Here is a 23498-nt window from a genome sequence, read left to right as displayed (position 1 = left end):
TTCAATCCTTGGCGTCACCCTCAATGGATCTATTTGCGACTCTGAGCAACAAAAAATGCCTGTGCTTAGCAAGCAGGTTTTGGCATCCTGGGATGATGGCAAATGTTCTTTCGATCAGCTGGGCCAAGATATTTGCCTACATCGTTCCACCTTCTCCAGTGTGTTGAAGAAAGCGAAGATAGACCGTTGCAATCTGATTCTCATTGCTCCAGCGTGGCCTCGCCAGTATTGTTGCAGCGAGCTGCTGAAGCTGGCAGCATGTCTAGCTGTTTCTTTGAAGGTGCTCTCCAGGATGTTGCCCAGAAGACATAGAGGAGAGAATCTGCACCACAATCCCAAGTCTCTGAGCTTGACAGCATGGTACCTAACCACCTAGAATTTGGCCATCTGGATCTCCCACAAAAGTGTAACCGATTCTGGTGCAATCTCATGCTCCAACTACCAATCAGACTTGCAATGCTAAGTGGAAGTGTTTCTGTGTTTGGTGAAGGAATAATGTTCATCATCCGCTTCAAATAAAGCCTTCTCAGATCTTGCCATATTAGTTACTTTTGGCCTAAAGTGTTCTAAATGCTAGATTTAGGGGGCATTTTAAGGGAGTAACAGGTAGGACCAATGTGCACCACCCCTTGGGGTGACAACAACCTATATTATTCCACCTTACTGTGGGAGGGGGCATTGTCCTAGCCCTGATTAGAAGCTTTCTCTCTTCTTCAAGATGCAGGGGACTGAAAAGTGTGCTTAACTTCGCCTCTTCCACCGGTTTTCCTGCACAAAGTGGGGGTGTAATCTGGGGGCTGCTAGCAGGAGAGGCTGGGGGTCACAAACATGTCTAATGGTGGCAGGCTGCCTACAGCCAGTCTGTGACCACACCAGGGTTGGTGGATTTTCAGGGTGCACCCCTGAGATGCCTGCTGAGTACACGGTCAATAAATCCATCAGTGCCATCAGTGTGGGTTTATTGAAAGAAGTAGTTTTGTACCAAACACTCCTGGTTTCAGAGAAGCCATTATGGTGCTGGGGAGCTCGAGGTGTCTAGTTTCCAGCCAATATACTTTCTTTGGCTTCCTTAGCACTTATAATATCTAAGAATGGACTTAAATATTGTAGGGACATATCTACTCCGGCAGGTATGCCCACACGTGGTATATTGCACCCTGCCTTAGGGCTGGAAGGCCTGCTAGACCAGTGACTTACCTATACCTTAGGGCAAAAAAAGCAAAAGAGACACAGATGGACAGAATGCAGAGCAAATCAAACATTCGCCCAAAGTCAGTACATCTGGGTTTATTCCATCGTTCTTTTGCTCACCATCCCAGTTTATACCCAGCCATATGCAAATCAGCCTTGACCCTGTGCCTCATGGGAACAGTCCAGCCCGAACCGCCAAGCCAGGTCCTCCCTGGACTGGAAACCAGCATCGTGGGACCGATTTCAGGGCATTACCCCTCATCAGCCAGGTTAGCTTGAATCCAGAGGCACAGTGAGCCTGGGACATTGTCTTGCATTCTGTCCATCATTTGTTCATGACATTGTTCTGCATTCTGTCCATCATTTGTTCTTATGACATTGTTCTGTCCATTTGTTCTTTTTGCATTTGTCACCCCGAGTGGGACAGGTATGACCAGACGTGGGTCCCGTGCTCTCCATGCCACTTGACTCAAGCTATCCTGGCTGATGAGGGGTGAAACCCAGAAACCGGGATGCTTGTTTCCAGTCCAGGGAGGACCTAGCCTGGCAGTTCAGGCTGGACTGTTCCCATTTGCATATGGCTTGGTTCAAACTGGAATGGCATGGGGAGCAAAGAAGCGATGGGTTTAGACCAAGATCTATGTACTGGGGTGAATGTATGACATTGTTCTGCATTCTGTTCATTATTTATTCTTTTTGCATTTACCTATACCTTAGACAGTGCAAATTGGCATGGCACAAAGGCAGTGTGCCATGTCGACCTTGTCGTTTTGTCTGCACCAGGCCATGCATGCTGCAGTGGCAGTCTGCAGGGCCTAGGTGAGGGGTCCCTAGGGGACCCTCTTCACGCCCAATGCCCTAGGTACCCAAGTACCATTTACAAGGCACTTGCATGAATTAACTATTAGGGGGTGCCTCTATCTCCGTCTCGTTGTCGGCCATAGCTGGCTCTCCTCCCTGCAGACTAGGGGGTTCCTATATTGCTATACAATTGCAAACTTCAACTCGGTTTGTTGCAAGCATGACCTGTAACCTAGCAACCAGAGTAACAACGGAAGCACTTCCGGCGTAACTTCGAAGCATGGAAGGAGAACGGGAAACTACCAGAGAAAGACGAAAGAGTTCTTCAGGGTGTGCCCATTCCAATATGGCCTCCGCACTTTTGCACAGCTGAAGGAGCCATCTGTTTCTGATGCGCACGCTGTGCTCGAATTTTTACGATTGAACACTAGAAACAAAACAGGGACTAAACAAAGGGCTTTTTGGTATGCTTGGTTATTAATTAAAGGAACGCTTATTAGCTTAGCGTTGTTATATTTGCCAGTGTGTATAAATGATTTCGACCCGTCAGTTTTTACTGGGATGACTTCATTGTGAAATGTTTACAGTTTAAAATATAATCATTGGAAACGTTTTTAATGCTAATTTCTGCGTCGTCGCCTGATGCAAAGCTATTTAAATACATGTAAATAGTTAAAACAACCTACATCAGGCGGGACGGCGCATCCAAGAACAACTGACTATATGTGCAAAAGGCCGCTTTAATAAGACTGGTGTACAAAGGATCACACATTTTGACTCTAAAGCCTTGGATACTAAAACAAGCTGTCCTCAGTAACGGCTCCTGGAGGGAGTGTTGCGGGGCGGTGAGGCGGAGGGGCAGGGTGGGGGGTAGTAAACTCCGGCATACGGCCGAACGTTGGTAAGTACATAAATAAATAAAACAAATTACATTGTGCATGCTGCTTCCCCTGAAATCTGAACTGGCTTGGAACCTGACCAACGTTTCGTTGCCTTAACTTTTAAAAACAAACATTTGCAATGCAATAGTTCTCGCCTTTGGGAGCATTTGAGCTATTGGCATTGTAAATGGCGATAGCCGATTCCTTGTAGGAATTGTGTTTTGTTGGCTGAACGCTCTAACTGCTCGTTAGATCATTTTTAATTTATTCCCCGGCTCCCTCCCCTCTCCTAACACGAAGGGAAGGAGATTGCCGGTGTAACTGTTTGTTTGTGGATTTTATGCCGAGTTCATCTGATTATTTTAAAATTGTCTGTTTTATTTCCTTGCTCATTCGCTCTTACCCGCACATTAAAAGTTGATCCATTCTCGCTATTTAGCGAGTCTTTACGTGGTTATTTGAGGGACTGGGACTTTATAGGCCGCCATTTTGGGCAGCGCTCTAGTCTTTTCATCACGGGGGCTTTAAGAGCAGTCCCATGCTAGCGCGCAGCGCGATAGCGGATTCCTTGTAGGAATTGTGTTTTGTTGGCTGAACGCTCTAACTGCTCGTTAGATCATTTTTAATTTATTCCCCGGCTCCCTCCCCTCTCCTAACACGAAGGGAAGGAGATTGCCGGTGTAACTGTTTGTTTGTGCATTTTATGCCGAGTTCATCTGATTATTTTAAAATTGTCTGTTTTATTTCCTTGCTCATTCGCTCTTACCCGCACATTAAAAGTTGATCCATTCTCGCTATTTAGCGAGTCTTTACGTGGTTATTTGAGGGACTGGGACTTTATAGGCCGCCATTTTGGGCAGCGCTCTAGTCTTTTCATCACGGGGGCTTTAAGAGCAGTCCCATGCTAGCGCGCAGTGCGCGTGCGCAGCGGGCGTGCCGATGGCGCGCGCCTCCGCAAGCCCGTCTGCGCCCGTCCGCGCCAGGACACCGCCAGCCGCCAGACACCCTGATAGTTTGCTGTCATCATTAGGACCCGTGTATAATCCAGCATGGTCATATTCACGTGAGCAGTTGCTATCTGTAAATAGGTTGCGCTGTAATACTTTGTGCTATGGCCTCTTGGAGGGTCCCTTTTCATGTTCGAGCTGCAAGTTCCAAAGTATGCATTGCCATTGTCTCACTCCGCCTACTACATTATCATATGACTGTTTATGCCTACCTGATTCTCTTCGATCGGAGCCCCACAGTGATTCACCTCCCATTGTGCAGTACCAGGCATGGAACTGTATTCTGGCCAATGTTAGATCTTTGGCTAAACATTCCGCAGAGGTATGGGATCTTTTGACCGATCAGAAGCCCGACATGGGTTTCATTACTGAGACCTGGCTTAAACCTTCCTCTACTCCGGCCATTGCTCTAGCTATACCTGAGGGCTATCGTATTCAGGCGGGATAGAATAGGTAAAGCGGGTGGGGGGATAGCCCTAATCTATAAAGAGGAACTGACTGTCACTATCCTTGATCAGATGGGGACAGAAGCATTTGAATGTATTGTTTTTAGATTGGACCTCTCTGCGTGTTGCATTTGGAAAGGCGCTCTAGTTTATAGACCACCTGGGTCTATATCTAATTTCACCAGCCAACTGCTTGAATTTATTTCTCCTTATTTAATCACCACACGTAAATTTCTCTTGATTGGGGATTTCAACATCCACAGTGAAGATGCCTCCAATCAAGATGCCAGACTGTGCTTGCAAGATCTAGCTGTTGGAGGTTTAGAGATCATTAACATCGCTCCCACCCACATTGCTGGCCACACTTTGGATCTTATTCTTGCCAATTCTTTGGATATTAAATGTGGGGAAACTGTCCCGCTTACATGGTCCGATCATTTTATGATAAATTTCCAATTGCTGGGTCCTATTGACCATCCTCTTGTGATAAGTAAACAAACTTGTTACCCGTCAGTACAGACCCTGGCACAAATTAACGGCCAACCATCTTGACCAATTGTTTGCTGAGTGGGATTGGAACAGTATGCAAGGGGATATAGATCTGCAGCTTGAATTTTTCGATTTGAGAGTTGGTAACTAAGTAATTCCTCTCAAACCTCTCAGATATTCACCTAAAAGGTCTGCTACTGGCTGGTATACGCCAGGCTTACGCGAGGAGAAAAGTGCTTGTAAAAAATTGGAGCGGATTTGGCGACGCTCACACAACGAGCAAGCTAAAATTACTTATGAAGCTGCTATGGCAAGCTATCATAAAAATGTTAAACTGGCCCGTAAAAATCACATTGCAGAGACTTTGGAACAGGCAGGAAATAATGCCAGGATGCTTTTTCAAATTGTACGGGATTTTACTAACCCCACATCCTGCCAGACCAGGGTTAGTTTTTCTCAGACATTATGTGATGATATTTTCTCCTTTTTTGTACAAAAAATTGAGAGAATCTATCAAAATATCATCCTCTCTAATACTTTCACTCCTATTCCTGCGGAGATCACATTATACCCTAATAGTGAAGGACCTTGTCTGACTTCATTTCCAGCTATTACCATCACAGAAGTGCAAACTCTCCTGCAATGCACCAGGTCTGGATCCCCTCTAGACATTATCCCGGCTAAAATCTCCTCTAGATTTGCGGTTCAGCTGGCGCCCCCACTTTGTTCTATAATCAATACTTCTTTGAAATTGGCTTGTCTTCCTCAAAGATGGAAACACGCACAAATTCTTCCCATCCGAAAAAACTCTAACATCTCTCATGAGGAACTGTCAAACTATCGACCAATTTCGTTGCTTCCGCTACAGAGCAAGATTACGGAGAAGCATATTAACAAGCACTTATCTGCATTTCTTGAGTCTACTGGTGCTTTGGATGTCTCTCAGTCAGGTTTTCGTGCCAAGCATAGTACCGAGACTGCCTTGGTGGAGGTCATGGATAACATCAGAATGGCTTTAGATCAAGGTCAGGCGGCACTTTTGGTGCTGCTTGACCTTTCAGCAGCATTTGATACCATTTCCCACCAAGTTCTCTTGCACAGATTATTAGAGCTTGGCATAAACGGACCTGCTTTGAGCTGGTTGGCAGATTTCTTGTCCAACCGTACCCAGGCAGTGTCTATGGGTCCTTTTACATCTGCTCGCACACAGGTTACCAGAGGCGTCCCGCAGGGCTCATGTTTGTGCCCTACTTTATTTAACATCTATGTGACGCCCCTGGCTAAACTGATGAGGGATTAGGGGTTTAACCCTATCTCTTACGCAGACGATACTCAGCTCCTCCTCACCTTCGACAAAAGGAGATCAGATATTCAAACTATCTTTTCTCAGGGCATGTTGGCTATTGCCTCCTGGATGAAAACCAACTATCTCCAGTTAAACTCTGAGAAATTGGAGATTCTGCTGTTCGGAGGTGCTGACATCTGTTGGTCACCCAGCTGGTGGCCGGAGGAGCTGGATAATGCCCCTGCACCTAAAGAGGTAGTGAAAAATCTGGGCATTAAGCTTGATAATAAACTTACCTTGCAGACCCATGTTAATACTATTGCTGGGTCTTGCTATTTCATTCTAAGTTTACTTAGAAGAGTTTTCCCGTTGCTTCCTTTTTCTACCAGGAAGACTCTAATTCAGGCCTTGCTCATGAGCAAGATTGATTGTAATGCTCTTCTTATCTCTGCTCACGCTGCCTCATTGAACAAATTGCAGGTTATTCAGAATATAGCTGCTCGTCTGGTTACGGATTCTCCGGCTAGAACCCCCTCCCAGCCTTTAGTGCATGAATTACATTGGTTGCCTATTAGAAAAAGAGTGCAATTTAAAACAGGTTGCATGATTTTCAAGGCTCTTAATGAGCTTAGCCCCTGCTATATAACCAGGAAACTGAAGGTATATAATCCTATATCTTCACTTCGATCAGGATCTAAAAAACTTCTTCATGTTCCTAGAATAAATAAAGCCCGTTCTGGTGGCAGGGCCTTTTCTTACTTGGCTCCTTTGTTTTGGAACAGTCTTCCCCTATATCTTCGCATGGAAATGTCTCTCCTTCGTTTCAGAAAATTGATGAAAACACACCTTTTCTAGCTCAAGACAGTCCCTGTTGCAAGCGCAGAGATACCCTTAGGGGTGATTCAGCGCTATATAAAATTATAAAATCAAATCAAATCAATGTCTTATATTTATGTGTTATGAAAACCTGCAAGCAATGCCTAAACACGCACTTTGTACTTATACTCCTTGGTTACGAGAAGGAAGGCTGGCAGCACAAGAGGCGTAGTTACTGCCAGCCTTGCTTCTCGTAAGCAAGGACTATAAGTACAAAGTGCATGTTTACACACCACTTGCAGGTTTTCAAAACACAAATAAAAGACCTTGCCATTTACAATGCCAATAGCTCAAACTCTCGCAAATGCGAGACCTGTTGCATTGCAAATGCTTGTTCATTTTGTATTTATTCTTGTGATTATGTATGTTTTATATATGTCTTGAACCGGTGTTCTTTCATGTACAACATGTTTGAAAAGTCCATGACTCTTTTTTACAAAGAAGCAAAGTAAAAATTGAAGGTGAATTAAATCACTAAGACAACTAAATCCAATACGGTGTTCCTGTTTTTGTAGTTTTCAAATGAACTGTAGCACTCATACACTGTATAGTTCTGTTATTTATAGAGGCCTGGTGTGGGTGCCTTAAATGGGCCCAACCCCTTCTTGTTCATAATCATCTAGAAAGATGGCAAAATCTGTAGCAGGCAGTGACTACAGGACAAATGTTAGCTCTTGTAATGAATTGTCCATAATATTTCTTCAAATAGAATCTGTGTTTTATAACTTGGAAATGTTTAGAAGCTGGGTGAACTAGATCCTTGATTGAAACCAGTGGTTTGGGGCGGTTCAGCAGGAGATGTAGCACAAAAAATGGTCAAGTATTAATGGCGGTTCTTCCCTGTCTCCCTGCACCCTCCCCCCGCCCCTGACACATATAGGGAGATTTTCCACGTGCTGGACCTCATGAAACTTGACATGACCAACTTTGCTATCTTCAGTCTGCGGCCCCACCTGCAGCACCAATCTGTGGAATTTGAGAGAGGAAAGTTCCAGGAGCTGCTTGACAGACAGCCAGGTAGGTGGTCCATGAAACATCATAAATGGGCGTGGGAAATGCATCTTATTTACCCAATTATTGAAGAATTCTCTATCAGGGGATCCTTATCAAAGTCATAAGCACAGAATTGTCCAGCCCATATACATGGAATACCATTGACTTTGTTGCCTAAAGAAGGCTAATCATTTTAAAAGTATCTCTAATTGCAAGAAAGTATTCACTACATCTAAAGTAGCTAGAAATATCACTCATAAACCTCTTTAAAAAAAACAAAAGGGGGGAAATAAAGGGAATGTATGTCAATGATAGAAGGGAGGCAGCACAAGTAAAGCAGAAAAACTGGCACTGTGCCTCTAGGTCATTTAATGTTTTCTCCTTACTCAACATCCCTCAGAATGAGAGCATTTTTTCGTCTAACTTCAGACTGGAATCTTTTTTTTTTCCAGTCAGAATGCTTTCACTTTATGTTACTTGCTCTGCTTCATGACCTCTCTATGACCTCTGTATTGTATGCCTTCCAGAGGATCACCATCCTTCAAGACTGGGGACATTGTAAAAACAGGGTCCTGAAGGATAGACAAAATATCAGGCTGTGCAACCTGCAAGTGAGACTTCAGGAGGCAAGTTCAGGTTGCCAAAAGGTGTAAGCAGAGGTTTTCCCCTCTATCTCGCCCTCATCGCTCAAATGACTACCAAAGGGATAGATATAAAGAGCGTACAAAGTAAGAAAAAAGACAACCTCCTCATTCTACATTGAGGACTTCAACTTGGAGAACAGGTACTGTGGCAACATGCTTGCCATCAAGACATGGTACATCCATGACATCGAGAAGTCACATTAAGTCAAGACCACCTCCTGTGACGTTGGTGCTACCTCCAATGACACTAAGGAGACCCTCTCCACCGACATTATGACCATCTACAAGATGATATCATTCACAGAAGCCTTCAGTGGATTGGATCAGTTGCCTTAAAAGGGGAAGAGTACCATGTTTTTCAGACTCTTGTGTATTCACCCAACAGAGAAGTAACAACTGTGGTCAGATTGCTCCCTACTCCTTCAACATGAAGGTCTCCCTCTCCATATTTTTCTCCATAACCATCTGCTATTCCTCTGCCTTTAAAGTCAGCGCAGCGACTAAAGTCACCAGTGGTTCCTCAGGTGCCACCTAAACCTGCTCCCTAAGTTGACCCCACAAAAAAGGAGATCACACTCTTAATCTCCTCCTAGGCACCGTAGAAGCTGTAGTGAAAGTTCAAGTTCCATAAGCACCTTTAGAAGATGTGGCACTCTCCTTCATGTTCCTTACACTTCAGACCACTCCTCCATCAGAGACAACTTTATCCGATTCCCCTCTGGTAAGAGTATCATTGGTTGATTACATCACTACTAATGAGCGGCAAAGCTGAACATACCTATCCCAACTCCTACCAGCACTATGTTGGTGATCTCTGAAATACTACATCAGAGTGCATCATCTAGACCCTTATTGACCTTGGTTCCACATCTGTTGGAACATGAATGCCACTTTTTTTTATCTCCAGCTTCTGCGAGATCTGCTCCTATTAGACTGCTGAAAAAATAAAAATCGTCATATTGAAACCCTCTCTTCCTTAGGTTTGATCCTCCTAAGGATTTTGTCATTGCATCAGCGGCGAGAAAATCTCATGCCATCACACCTTCCTTCTCTGTTCCTCCAGATAAAGAGGGGAAGCAGATGGAATTAGTGGGAAGAGAATTGTGTGGTACAGCAGCTGCATGAAAACAGCAAGTGCCACAGCCTTGCTAGGCCAGTACGATGGATCCCTTTGGGACTCTTTACAGAGGTTTATTGAAAAGCTACCAGTGGAGGACAGACAGGATTTTCAGTAAATCTTTCAGGAATTAATACTGGTGTCCAATCAAGTCGCATGCAAGTTGCAAGCACTGCACAAGATTCCTCCGACGTACCTGCTCATGGGTATTGCCACAGAATGTGTATTAAATGCCATGACTGGTTGTTGTTTACGGGCTTAAAACCAGAAGCCACTACAGAATTTTTAACTTTACATTTTCAGGCACTTCACTTTTCAGCTTTCATGCAGATTATGAGATGGTGCTCATGAAGTCAAAAATTGACACATTAAAAGCCTCAAGAAGAAGAAGGAATTCAAGTGACACAAAGGTTTATGGATATTTGCTCAAGTTTGTTTCCACCTACCATACCATCAAAAAATCTTTAGAACATTATCAAGATTTGCTTAAAAAGAAAGTGAACTCCTTAGTTCAAAAGAATGCGGTGGAAAGTGCCTTCTTACCAAACGGGAACAGGAATTTATTGCTGTTATTTTCTGATATAAAAGAAAGGACCAAAGCATGAATTGAGACCAATTCTTAATATAAGAATCTAAGGTTCAGAAAGTTGTCCTTCTGCTAGATCCCCAATTACATCAAAGGGACTGGTGTTTGCAATAGGTCTACAAGATGCATATTCCATATTCTGCTTGAAGGAATTCCAGTACATTACTAAGGTTCCTGGTAGGAAAATATCATTACCAATCAGACTAAAGTCATCTCCCCACACTTTTTCAAAGTGCACGTCAGTAGAAGCTGCTTACCCCTGAAATATAAACATCATTTACCCATACCTGGACGATTGGTTAATAAAAAACATCTTTTCATGACCTAGTAATGGGGCACATGAAACCAGCAGTGGACATACTGCAAAATATTACTTTAAAAAGCAACTTTCAGAATTCTACAAGTCCTCCAGTACAAAGGATCAACTATTTGGGAGTTACATTAGACACAATTGTTGCAAAAGTGTGTCCTTCTGGAGGAGAGCATCAAATCTATCCAACAGAAATGTTGCTGTTTGAAACAAACGCTCCACCCAACTGCTTGATGGATTTTCTCATTACTAGTGTTCATTAAATAGTGAATTTTTCTAATTATGAATTCTACACTCCACATGAGGCCAATACAGCAAGTTGGAAGACCAATGGTACCAGAAACTGGAGAGCTGAGAGAGCAGGGCAACTTTATCACAAGAAGACGTCCAATCATTCTCTTGAAGGGAGTACCTTTTCATCAGGACTTTCCATGTCAGGTAAGATGGTCAGAGAGTAAGAAGTCCTACCATATCAACCTATTGGAGTCAGGAGCTGTAATCTGCCTCTGAAGTAATTCTTCCAATCATTCACGACGTGTGCCGTTCTTGTTCCTACAGACAATAAAGCTACAAAGTATTATTTGAGCAAGCAGGTGGGAACACACTCAAGACCATTGTTCCTCAAAGCCCAAACCATTTGGAGATGGATGTTGGCAAGAGGTCCGACTATTTCAGCAGTCCATGTACCCGGGATTCAAAATAAACAAGCTGATACCCTCAGTCGACTAATGCAAGAAAATCACAACTGGATCCTTATAAAGAAGTGCTGCGAGGCATCTACGAAGAATGGGATTATTCACAAGTCGACCTGTTTGTAGATGCTAACAACAATAAATGCCCAAACTTGATATTATCTACCGGATTCCATGGAGAATGCTCTTTTGATCAACTGGTTAGGGGAATGTCTCTACTCTTTTCCTCACATCCCACTGATCCCAGCAGTGTTGATCAAGCTGAAATATTTCACAGCAATAATGATTCTTTAAGCCCTGGAATAGCCATGTCAGTGGTGATTCACAGATCCTCCTCTGGCCACTGCACAGCAACATGCAGTGGATAGTGAGCTGATGCCACATAAGTTGAGCCAAGTTCCCAAATAAGAAGTGAAGTAAGTCCATGGCCCTTGTGGATGGTCTCATGGGTCTGTGAAGTTGCTTGCCATGGCCCACATATTTCTCAGTAGGAGCATATGTCACAGAGAAGAGCTTAGAGGTGGGGCTGCACCTATACTGTTAGACACCAAAGGGTGCTGTATTTCATGGGGCAGTGAATGGCAGAATTTTCATCAAAGATGGGACAGTGTTTCTATCTATTCTAGCGAAAGACCAGCTTCTAAATTAATATCAAAGGTAACCGCGACAGTCAGGAAATTCAAAGCTGTTGAACAGCATGTTGCTGTGTATGCTGCTGCTACCTCAGTTTTGCTTCTGCAGCAAAACATATCAAGAGAAACTGAACATACAAAGGTAGCAAGTGAGCTGAGAATGGTGTGATATCTTGGTTATGCTCCATATAAAGAAAGTGTTGTATTGGTGAAATATTAGCAATAACATCTGCAAGGAGGATGTAGGAAAGTGCCCCTTTTTTGTGTTTTTTTTAAATGTTTTTATTGGCATTTTCTTTAATTTCAGTACAGAAACAGTGTGGGTTTCCAGGGAACATGATTTTGTTCAACATTTTCATTCAACAACAGTAGTATAAAGGTCAACAACAAATGGACTTTCATTGTTGGTAGCAGGAGCAGAACGCCCAGCCCCCCCCCCTGTCTCCCCCCCTTCCCCGCCTCGGGTATCACTGTGAGTTGTTTATCAGGAGACCGTAATGCTTTATCCAGAGCTTCCATATTTTCTGGAACTTTTTAGGGCAGCCCCGTGCTATATGCCATTTTTTCTCCTAACATATACATGTCCATTCATTCCCTTTCTCCATTCGCCCAGTGATGGGCTCAGTGCGGCCCCCCCATGCTCGGGCTTGGTCGCGTTTGGCCACCACTAATCCAAAATTTAGCAGAGTCAGCTTTGGTCTGGGGAGGTCAATCTCCATATATATGCCCAACAAAACAAACTGGGGGTTCAGGGGTATTTTCTCCTCTAAAATATCTTCTAGCTCTGTCAACAGGGTTACCTAATATTTCTGTATGTGTTGATATTCCCATATCGTGTGGAAGTATGTACCCTCAGTCATGTTGCATTGTAAGCAGTCAGGCGTGTCAGCCCTCCCTATGCGGTGCAGTCGAGCTCTATCATAATATGCCCTGTGCAGATATTTGAATTGAATCAATCTAAGGCGGGACTTAATGGCCACCTCCCAGGGGTGCATCAGCGCTATTTCCCAATCCAGGTCTTCAATCTCACCCAGGTCTGCCTCCAATTTGCTCTAAACTTCAGCAGGGAGTCCAGTTTGTTGTTGATAATGGTTCTATATGTCCAGGAGAATGCCTTTTCCCCAATTTCACCGATTATGAGTCGTCCCTCTAAAGGGGCGTATTCGGGGAGGTCGCCTGTGTCTATATGCTGCGCCCTCCACGCATGTGCTAACTGCAAGTATTTATAGTAATGTGTCTGGCGCATGTCGTACTCTTTCTGGAGGTAGGAAACCGTTACCAGCTCTTTACGATGTATTATGTCTTTGATTTGCGAGATGCCCAGCAAGTCCCACTTCCCGAATCATCTCAGCTTCGCAATTTATTTAAGCCGGCCCCCCACCCAAAGTGGGGCTTCCCTGGTAACCCGATTGTCCCACGGCCTTTGCCGTTCTGCTTTTTTCCCATGCCGCGATCACAATTTGCGTGGCTGTGAGGAGTTTTGCGGAACTCTTCCCACCGTAGAGGTAGTGTGTGTGCGGGCGCCTAGCAAATTGCGTGCGTTCCAGTGCATATGTGGGGTGGTCTCCCGCCACATATTCCCATTCATTTACAACAATTAAATGAGCCGCCCAATAGTATGCTCTAATATCAGGTAGGGAAATACCACTATTATATTGTTTGCTTTGCAATGTCACCAGCGCTATCCTCGGGGGTTTCCCGTCCCATAGGAACGTCCTCAATGTGTCATCAATTTCAATGAATACCCCATCTGGTATCAGTTGATATGTGTTTTGAAGAACATATACGAATTTTGGGAGCACTATCATTTTGTAAAGCGCCGCCCTGCCCAGCAGCATCAACGGTAAGGGTTTCCACCTTTCTACGCCAGAGCTAAAGTCCTTGAGCACCCTGTAGAGATTACGATTTAGCGCCTCTGCTTTATCTGTTGTGACATAAATCCCCAGATATTGTATGGCATTGGGGGCTATCTGAAGCTGGCTAATGTTTCCCCACTAGTTGGGAGCCTGAATAAAAGGAGTAAGCTTTGGTCTGGGAATGTTGCCTGCGCCATATGTCAGTTAGTGTCACTGTGTCTGCGAACCGTTTAAGGTTTGTCTCTTTGGGGCTTCCTGTTGGGATTGTCGTACGGTCCAATTTGGGGCAATTACATCATTGAAGTCTCCTCCAATAATGTGAGTGTCAGAGCCCGCTTCCAGAAGGATCGCAGCGAGCTTCTCTAGTGTTTGGCTTTGTAACCTGGGAGGTGCATATACACTAATGAAAGTGATGTTTCGTCTGTCCCACACACCCTTGACCGTGACATATGTACCAGTGGGATCCACCCAGGTGCGCTCAGTTCTAAATGGTGGACTCTTCCTGATTAGGATGGCCACTCCTCTTGCCCAGGTGGAGAGTCTCGCGTGGAAAGTGCCCCTTTTTGACATGGTCACCCCACCTTTTGCCTGGTATTCGGTGCAATTATTGACTGGAAGTGCACTGGATTCCTGCTAGCCAGGTCCCCAGTGCCAGCTCTCCTTCCTAAATGGTACAATTGTTTTCTCAATTGGCAATACCTTTAGCACCCCCCTGTAAGCCCCTAGTAAATGGTACCCCTGGTCCATAGGGCAAGGAGGCTACATAGGGTCCCTAAGGGTGGCAGCATGTATTATTCTACCCTAAGGGACCCCTCACCAAGTCCATGTAAACTGCCATTTCAGACAAAAGTGACAATACAACATGGCACTCAGCCTGTGTGCTATGCCTACAGACACTGCATGCAGTATAAACAATTCACCCCTACAGCAGGCCTTACAGACCTAAGGTAGGGTGCACTATACTACATGTTTGGACAAATCTACATAAGCAGATATGCCCCTGTGCTGGTCAGTTCAGTTACTGCCAGTACAAGTGATCATGGAAAGCATTTTAAGTACATGTGCTGGGCACTGGTCAAAAACGAGTTCAGCAGCTACATGATGGCTTCACTAAAACCAAAGATGTTTGGTATCAAACATCTTGTATTAATGAACCCCCCACTAATTCCAGTGATGGATTTATTAATACATGCACCCAGAGGGCACCTTAGAGACCACCTACTAGTGTGCTGGCTGGCTGGCTGGTTCTGACCATCCTGCCGCCACAGACAAGTTTGTGACCCCCAGGGGTGAGAGCCTACACACTCAGAAGGTCTGTAACAAAGTCTTGTCGGCAGAGGGTGTTTATAGCCCCTCCAACAGCATGACCTGTAAATTAGCATTCCAAGGCAGGGTGCTTCAAAGAGCCTTTGGTATGAAGTTCTGGCTTCTCTCAGAGGTGAGGGGTTGCTGATCATGCCCAGGGCCCATTTGGCACCTGGACTGGCACCAAAATTAGTAGTCCGGGAGGCGTATTCAACCTCAGCCTAGTTCCACCCCCTAGGGTGGGCTAACCTGACATGGGCACAAAAATGAAAAGTCTGTCATCTTGGTGTTGACAGAATTAGGAACTCTAGGACAGGGTTATGCCTACTTCCCACAGGAAGTAGTCATTTAGGTTGCGTAGTGACCCCAGGGGTAAGTAGCCCATTGGTTGCTACCCTACACTCCCATGATGCCCCTAAATCTAGTATTTAGGTGAGTCCCTGGCACCAGGAAATCAGATCCTGCTGACCTGAAAGAAGAAAACAGACCCTGAAGAGACACAAGAAGCAAGAACAGAAGACCAGCAACTGACTTGACGCCATCCCTGCCGGCCTGTCTGCTGTCCTCGACAATTGCGCCAAAGACGACCCTTCCTGCAGCTACCTGTGCTTCCAAAAGCCTCAGAGGACTTCAGGAACTCTTGTGATGAAGCAGAGCTGCTCCGCTTCATCCTGCAGGCACCCCAGAAGAGCTGCGAGGACTCTGAACCACAAAAAAACCGATGCCGGACAGCACCACTGCTCCGTGCCCCCTAACCCGAGTTGAAGTGGGCCAATGGTGTCAGTGCAGTCCCCATAGCCGAAGCCCACCTTGGGTTTGCCAACTGTGGACTTCCAGGTGCCGCCTGCAGCCTATTTGTGCAGGCCTCCTCTACCCCAAGTGCCTCCGGTGACAAAAACCTGATGCCTCAGGACACCTCTGCACCCGTCTGCTCCATGAGAAGAGGGCCAATGGTGTCCCCACATACCCGAACATTGTGATACCCAAGCCCCCCCTGTTGGTTCAACCACACTCGCCTCCCCTACCCCCCGCCCCCAAAACCTGCGGCCTCTTTGTAACCGGACCAATCCCCATTGACTTCAACAATGCACACAACGCTTAATTGCACTTCTGCACCCAGACGTCTCAGTGCTGCCTAAGGTGACCTGTGTGTGCTGCCTTGGACCCTGCCTCATACTTACCTTAAGTCCGGAAGATTGGTCCTGTAAGTCGCTGTAAAGTACCTGTATGCAGTATATTCCTTTCGTCTCATTTCTAACTCAAAACATATTTACTTGAACATGATGATTTTGGTGCCTAAATTTATATAAAGATATGTGTTATAAATTGGTGTGGATCTCCTTATTGAGTCGTGTGTATCATTTGTTGACTATGTGTATGCAACAGATGTCTTAACCGCCCCCTCTGATGAGCCTAAGGCTGCTCGACCAGACTACCCCCTATGAGAGCACCTTTGAATTGCTAGAGCAAGCCCCTGTCCACTTATAAGGAATATCTGGGCCCTTCGCACAGCACAACTCTTTTTGGTAAAAGAGCTAGCTTCCTACAGATGGTGATTGAATTGCACACACTTTCGTGCCAAGGACCATACTTGTGATTCTTTATGGACAAGGTGAATTTAAATACTTGGGTACATCCTAAGGTTCATACTGCATTTCATTTAAATTGGAATATTTCTTTACCAACATTCTTTCTACATCTTCACACTGGCTCACGCAAGAATGAAATGATCACTTTCTGGAATGGTTATAGAGCATCCCATGAGAAGTATAGCTGCTATGACTGCTCTCTTTGATGGAGTATCCCGTAAAGAAATCTGCAGAGCAGCAATGTGGAGAACAGTTCACACTTTCACGAAGCATTACTGCACAATGTTCAGACCAGGAATGATTTGGTAGTGAGACTAGTAGTGTCCCTGTACATCTTTTCACTCACCCTCTACCCCTTTTATGAGGTTCTAATTTCACTTTTGTACACTGTAGTGTGCATGGAAATCTGGGAACTGGAACGTTCTGGTAGGGCAAGAGTTCTCAATTGCAAGAGTTCTCGATTTTCTTACCTGAAGTTTTGGTCTTATGAAGTTGACTACATACAGTCTACTGCTGTTTAAAATGTATTGATTGTACATCTATACTACTATTTTACATTGACTGCTGAGTCTTCTCAGAGCCTGACGACATGAAATAATTCAAGCATATGAATCAATGTAATATACAAATATTAGAGAATCGCAGTTACAGGTATGTAACCTTTTAATTACTTTTAATCCTTGTACTCCATTTTAGGTTTTGTCTTTGCATTCATACATCCCACTGTCTTCCCTGTCAACCAAGAAAATAGAATAAAGTTAACAAAGCGATCCTGTCACATGTCTGTCATGTAAAATTTAAAAGGCTAAATGATCTTGCAAAGTAATATTGCACTGTGCAGGTTCTGGAATTCCTAGTGGAATGGGGACAACATTATTTTCAAGGGGAAAAAAAAGCATTACCCATCGCACCTACTGCTTGTTTTTTTTTCCTCTGTAGAAAAGATTATAAAGAAAATATTTTGCCACCCAAATGTAATTTATAGTATTAAGTTTCTTTTTGCCCCATTCTTTGCAAAAATAAATCTAAAAATAAGTATTTTTCTAATTGAAAACGGGATCTAGAACATTGCAGTTGGGTCCAAATATTATAGTGCTAATAGAGGTTAAGAAAATAAACCTGATGGAGCATGCTAATTAATAGCCTTTTTTGTACACATGGCAGGGGAAGTTTTTACTCTTGGAAAGTAAAAGAAGCCAAATAAAAGTGTACCTCCCATTTTATTTACTCTCTGTGAACATGTTTATCCAGCCATATGAAAACATGCTCTAAAGCAATAATCTTGAACAATAATCTTGAAATTCCATTGAAACAACAGAGAGAGGAACAGTTCTCCAACATCAGACCCTCACATTTGCACCTAATAGAATATGTCTCTGCTATTGGGTGGTTTATTTATACTTGATAATTGGTTATACTAAATGTGAACATAAAAAATACCATCGTGGTGACCCATTGTGATGAAGGGCCAGATGTACGACCACTGGAAAATGCGACCAGCAAATTGCGCCAAATTGTGAGTTGCAATTTGCGAGTCGCAATTTCCAGTGTTTGAGACACTGTTTGCGATTTCCAATGGGGTCGCAAATTGCATGCCTTTATACATATTAATGAGGCTGTCACAATTTTCGAAATGGCTGGCACTCCCAGGGATGGTGGCCTGCTGGGGTCAGCAGGCCACCATCTGGGACTACTTTTAAATAAAGCATTTTTTTTTTTTTTAAATGCAGCCTGTTTTTTGTGAAGGAAAACGGTATGCATTTAAAAAAAAAAAAAAATGTTTTGGTTTCATTAGGTCTCGCGCCTAGCGTTGCAGTGCAGAGCAATGCTCGCGCAGCAAAAGACTTCTTGTAGGGGGTTTGAAAACGGACCTAGGAATCGCACACGCTTGTGTGTGTGCTTTTCCTTTTGGGCCACGCTATTGGCTTTTGCGTGCGTCTTTTTATCAAAGACCGCACACAATTGGCCAAAGGCGGGCACAGCTCCGCCCATGGCCTATTGGTGTCTGTTTCGCGCACCGCTGCCATGCGGTTTCAATTATCGTGCCCAGACACAGGCACGATAAGTGAAACCACATGTTTCACTATGGCGCGCGCCCCTCGAAAGCTGTTAGTGCCTTACAACCCCTGAAGCACTCACAAACGTCATGTCCATACAGTTCTGGCTACGGTCAGACAGTGCCACTGTTCATCAGATACATACACTGTCTTATTTTTAAGGTTTTTGTTGTTTTGTTTAACCCCATCATACACAAGGACATAGAGATGTTGCCCCTTGTAGCTATTTCACAGACTGACGCCTGTACTTTCTGCCACTTTAATTTTTTTTTTTAAATCGCGCGAAAATAGTTTTGCAGCAGCCTGCATTTGATGGTGGCTACAACATTTTACAAGAATAGCAAATCCTTGTTCTCGAAAAGTTGCGTAGCAGGCGCCCTTTTTTGATGCCTTCAGTTGTGTGGTGTGGTTGGTTGTGTGAGGAAATCTCGCTGCTGCGGCTGCGAGTAGACCCTTTTCCTGATGCTCACTTCTCGGCGCGCGCTCTGTTTACACTCATGTGGCCTTTGACGTGTGGGGTTTGCCACCTTTAGGTTTTAGGGGTACTTTTACTGTCGTTTCATGCGATTCACAAATCACTGCGAGCGCTTCGAAGTCCCAATTATTATGACTTGTTTTCTCGGGCATCTTTCATTTTCAGTGTTGTTGTTAATGTGTAGCCAGCGGGGGCTGAAATCCGATTGTCAGATCGGTTTTCAGTTTGGCATTCACACCATGGCCCTGGGGATGAAAGCGTAGTAAAACGTGTAAATAGCAGCAATTTTGTGTGGGTATTTGAAACCCGAGCAGTTTCGTTTTTTAGGTCTCGCCTTGCTATCGCGTAAGCGATCGCAAAGCGAGACTATTGTAAGCGGGTTTTAAAAGTGCTCCCAAAAAGCGGATTGCATGGCTAGCACGCGCACAATCACGCGCATCGTGCCGCCATGCAATCCGCTTTTTGGGAGCACTTCAAAGGGTCCGCTCCCCCGCCACCGCCAAGCGCGTGCGCCACGCTCCGCTTTTTGGGAGCACTTCAAAGGGTCCGCTCCCCCGCCAAGCGCGCGCGCCACGCTCCGCCGGGCTTCTCTTGTTTTAGCTGTCCCTCGGGGACAAGTCTAAGCTTTGGTGAAAGGCACAGGAGACACTTTGCATAATAGTTGCTGCCACCTGAAGCCAAGCTATCAGATTTCCGTGTGCACGTTTCTTCTCGTCGTGTGTGTGTCCTGCGGCAGGCTGCTCTGTTGCTTGTCACTGTCACGTTGCTCCAAGCCTGGTCTGCAGACGAGAATAATCATTAACCCTATGGGCCGATTTCTGAACAGATTGGCTTTGGACGAGGGAATTGAATGCAGAGATCTCTATTTGCATAATTGCTAACAAAATCTGTCTCTCCTTGACAGCGACCGAAGACTGTCATTTTCAAAGGAGACGAGCTAAAAATAGGCTTTTAATGTCGCTGCGATGGTAGCGTCTCCATTTCAGCCCGCCTTCGGGTTATAAATAGAACGGCTTGTATACATGCGCTCTCGTGCCTTACCTGCTCTAAGGCGCCAACACCGGTATCCTCTGTCAGATTGTCTTTAAAGGCTGGTTTTGGCATTTTGACATCCGTCTAAAGTGTTTTGTTGTTGTTCAGTTTCACTGTGTAATGTATCCGTTCAGGCTTGTGAACATGGATGCACTAACATGTACTACACATGGCTGTGAACACGCTTGTGACTTTGTGCTCTTTGATAAATGTTCTACAGCTCACCAATGGTACATGTTCCTTAAAGAAGTGTGTCTTCAGCTCTCTCCTGAATAGATCAGCCTTGAAACAGGGCGGATAGATACAGGCATGTTGTTTCAGCTCATTGGTGCAGAGATGAAACACCTTGTTTCTTAGGTCCCACCGACCAGACAGTTTTTAGCCTTTTGAGGACTACACCAAATACTTAGAGTGGGCTTAGAGCCTCCGCATTGTTTACCATTGGTGGCTTTATTGTCACTTTAATGTACTTGCTTAATGTATTCCCTCTCAATTCTTGCGTTTATCCCTCTCCTTGAGCATAACGTCTTTACTATTCTTTTGATTGCCTGACTTTAATCTTAACACTACTCACTTTAGGGGACTACTTTTTTTTTCACTTTTTCTCTCCATGATAGCGCATTTGTTTTCCAGTTCTCTTCCTCTTATACTTACCCCCCCAGTACCCACTCCCCGATGCTCTGTGTTGCTCTTTCTCTTGTGTGATGCTCTCTCTCTTGTGCTTTCCCCACCACAAAATCTCCTAAACTTTGTGTTGCTCTTGCCTTCCTGTGATTCGTTACTCTCTTTCTTTATCCCTCCTCCCCAACTAAACTTTTTTTGGTTTATTTTAATTCTTATCACCCACCGTTGCTTTCTCCCACCTGCTCCCCCATTGTTCATCCACCCCACATGCTCCTTATATATATATTTTTTTTAATTTCTTAAATCATTTCGAGGACCTAGCAGCTCCCATTTGCTGCCAGCCACTCTATCTACCAAAATATTCTTCATAGCAATTGAAAATGTATTTTATTTACTGTGCTAAATGGTATTAGCCATCTATCATAGGTAAATGAAAAAAATGAATAAAATGGTGCACATGTCAATTAGTAAGCTTGCGTATGCGCAGTGATGCATGCACACGTATATATCATCTTGCATGTGAAGGCCTACTGAATGACACAAGTGTCAGTAGTGTTATAACACATAAGCGCCATGCATGTAGCCTCATGACACTTTTTTTCTTTTTCTTTTTTATATGCCGTGCTGCACAACATCAGCAAAAAACATTTTGCTTTTCATCGATGTTGTACAGCATTGCCAAAAAGTATTGGCAAAGTCAAACGTTCCTAAATGCGAGACCTATCTGGTTTGCCATTGTTTGTTCTTTTTTTCACTTCTGTGTCTCTAGTCAGATGGTGTTTCAGTTCTCGGCCTGCCCTCGGAGCCTGTAGCACACAGCTAAAGGTCATATGAAGTGGCCTGTTGGAGCTGGGGCTGCAGGGTAGTCGTTGATCCCAGAGCCTAATGCACATGACCGAAAGCAATGCACAGCCCACTTCTAAAAAGGCATAATAACCCAACACTCTGTATAGTTAATGCCCTAGAGAAAAGATGGTCTCCTAGAGTGACTTTGAGAAACGTAGTGGTTGTATAACATACACTAGGCAGAAGTGGACTCTGTGTGCCAAAGGTACAGGGATACAGTCAACTTAACAGAGCAGTGTGGGCAATTCATACAGGCAGGAAGAGGTGAGGCCTTAGTGTGTGATTGAAGAACGCAGTGTTGGCTGAATATGTACCACACGTCAAATGTACCCTCTTTGTATACCTTACTACATCAGGCCCAAGGATCACATGCTCTAGAAATGGGCCTCTCACACACCCCTAAGAGGCACAGTAGAATAGGAGGTGGTTCATGAATGATATGCCTAAACCAAGTCCTAAATGCAACTTTCAGCATTTCTACATTTTCTTGGCCTAACAAATTCCTCCCTGTTCAGCTGGCTGACATGCTTGGGTAAAATTGCACTAGTCACTGGTCACGTGCTCTTTCCTTTTTGAAAGTCAGACTTGCCACTCCAATTTATTTTTTGTATGCCGAATCATGACTAGTATTACGAAATAAAAGCAGAAATAATTGAAGTCACTGTGTTGTTTAATTGCTAAAGAGAGTCCCAGTTGGACATATAAATGAAGGATTGTGTGCCAAAGCCTGGATCTTCAGACAAATGCACACTGAAATATTCTATCCAATTCAGGAAGCCATTGCCGAAGCCGAGTATATTATCAACATTAAGCAGTTGATGTTTATATGGAGCAAACAGGGTGCAAAACTCTGCCCTTGCTAAATATTGTGAGTAAAATCTGTGAGGTGACGCTGTCTATCCAACTGTGTGCTGCAGGGTCATTCTGAGGGCAGACTGTCTGCTGGACAAAACCTCAAAACTGACACCACAGCCTGACATGGGGATTTTTGAAGGAGGCCTTGAGAGTATTGTGGCCTATTAAACAAGCATTTGCAATGCAATAGGTCTCGCATTACGCGAGTTTGAGCTATTGACATTGCAAATAACAGTGCCTTTTATTTTTATTTTCGTTTCTAAAACAAATAAAAGGCATTGTCATTTACAATGCCAATAGCTTAAACTCGCGTAAATGCGAGACCTTTTGCATTGCAAATGCTTGTTTTGGTTTCGATTCCGTGCTTGTTTTCTTTACTGAATCCTTCGTGTTTACTTTGTGCCACATACTACTTACTTTTCTTTTCTTCGCTTTTCTTCTCTCAACACACAATACCGTATTCTGTTTCCTTTCCCATATGCACGCGCTCTGCCTGTGGTTCATATATGGCAAACTATTGCTCATTATTCTCTTTCCCAAGACTCGTCTCTCTGCATTGCCCGGGCGACTCTGCTGTCACTTTCCGCTCGCAGACCCTGCGTAAGTGTCATGTCTCTGAAACCCCTTTATTGGCTGTGATGGAAGCTTAATTGATTTGCTCAATTGTGTTCGTTAATTGATAGATTAACTCGGGATCGCTTGGGTGCCGTAAAGTGAGGATAAAACGGGTCTGAGGAAGTCTGCTGGCAGAGGGCGTTCTTGCCTCTGTCAGTGAGCTCTGTGTGCCATCGTCTTTGCGGAGGAGTGAATGAATGCCCCAGCTGTTGTGCGTCGGTGTAAGAGCCCAGACACTGTGCCAAGCAGAAGTAAGCGAGACATATCGGCTTATGCACGCAGTGATGCACAGTG

General features: G+C 44.4%; 1 protein-coding gene across 6 annotated transcripts in view; it reads left to right on the top strand.

Moving 5' to 3' along the window:
- The window catches only part of TCP11 (t-complex 11), a 679396-nt gene that overhangs the window by 526205 nt on the left and 129693 nt on the right, over nucleotides 1–23498 (top strand). For all 6 annotated transcript variants that reach the window (XM_085645656.1, XM_085645672.1, XM_085645665.1 and 3 more), the window contains exon 6: nucleotides 7857–7993. In XM_085645656.1, the coding sequence (XP_085501782.1) occupies nucleotides 7857–7993 (137 nt within the window). The remainder of the gene's footprint in view (nucleotides 1–7856; nucleotides 7994–23498) is intronic.

The sequence above is a fragment of the Triturus cristatus genome, chromosome 1_1 (genome assembly GCF_964204655.1).
Source record: "Triturus cristatus chromosome 1_1, aTriCri1.1, whole genome shotgun sequence".
In the NCBI taxonomy this organism is placed as follows: Eukaryota; Metazoa; Chordata; class Amphibia; order Caudata; family Salamandridae; genus Triturus; species Triturus cristatus.
This window is presented reverse-complemented; position numbering and strand designations above follow the sequence as displayed.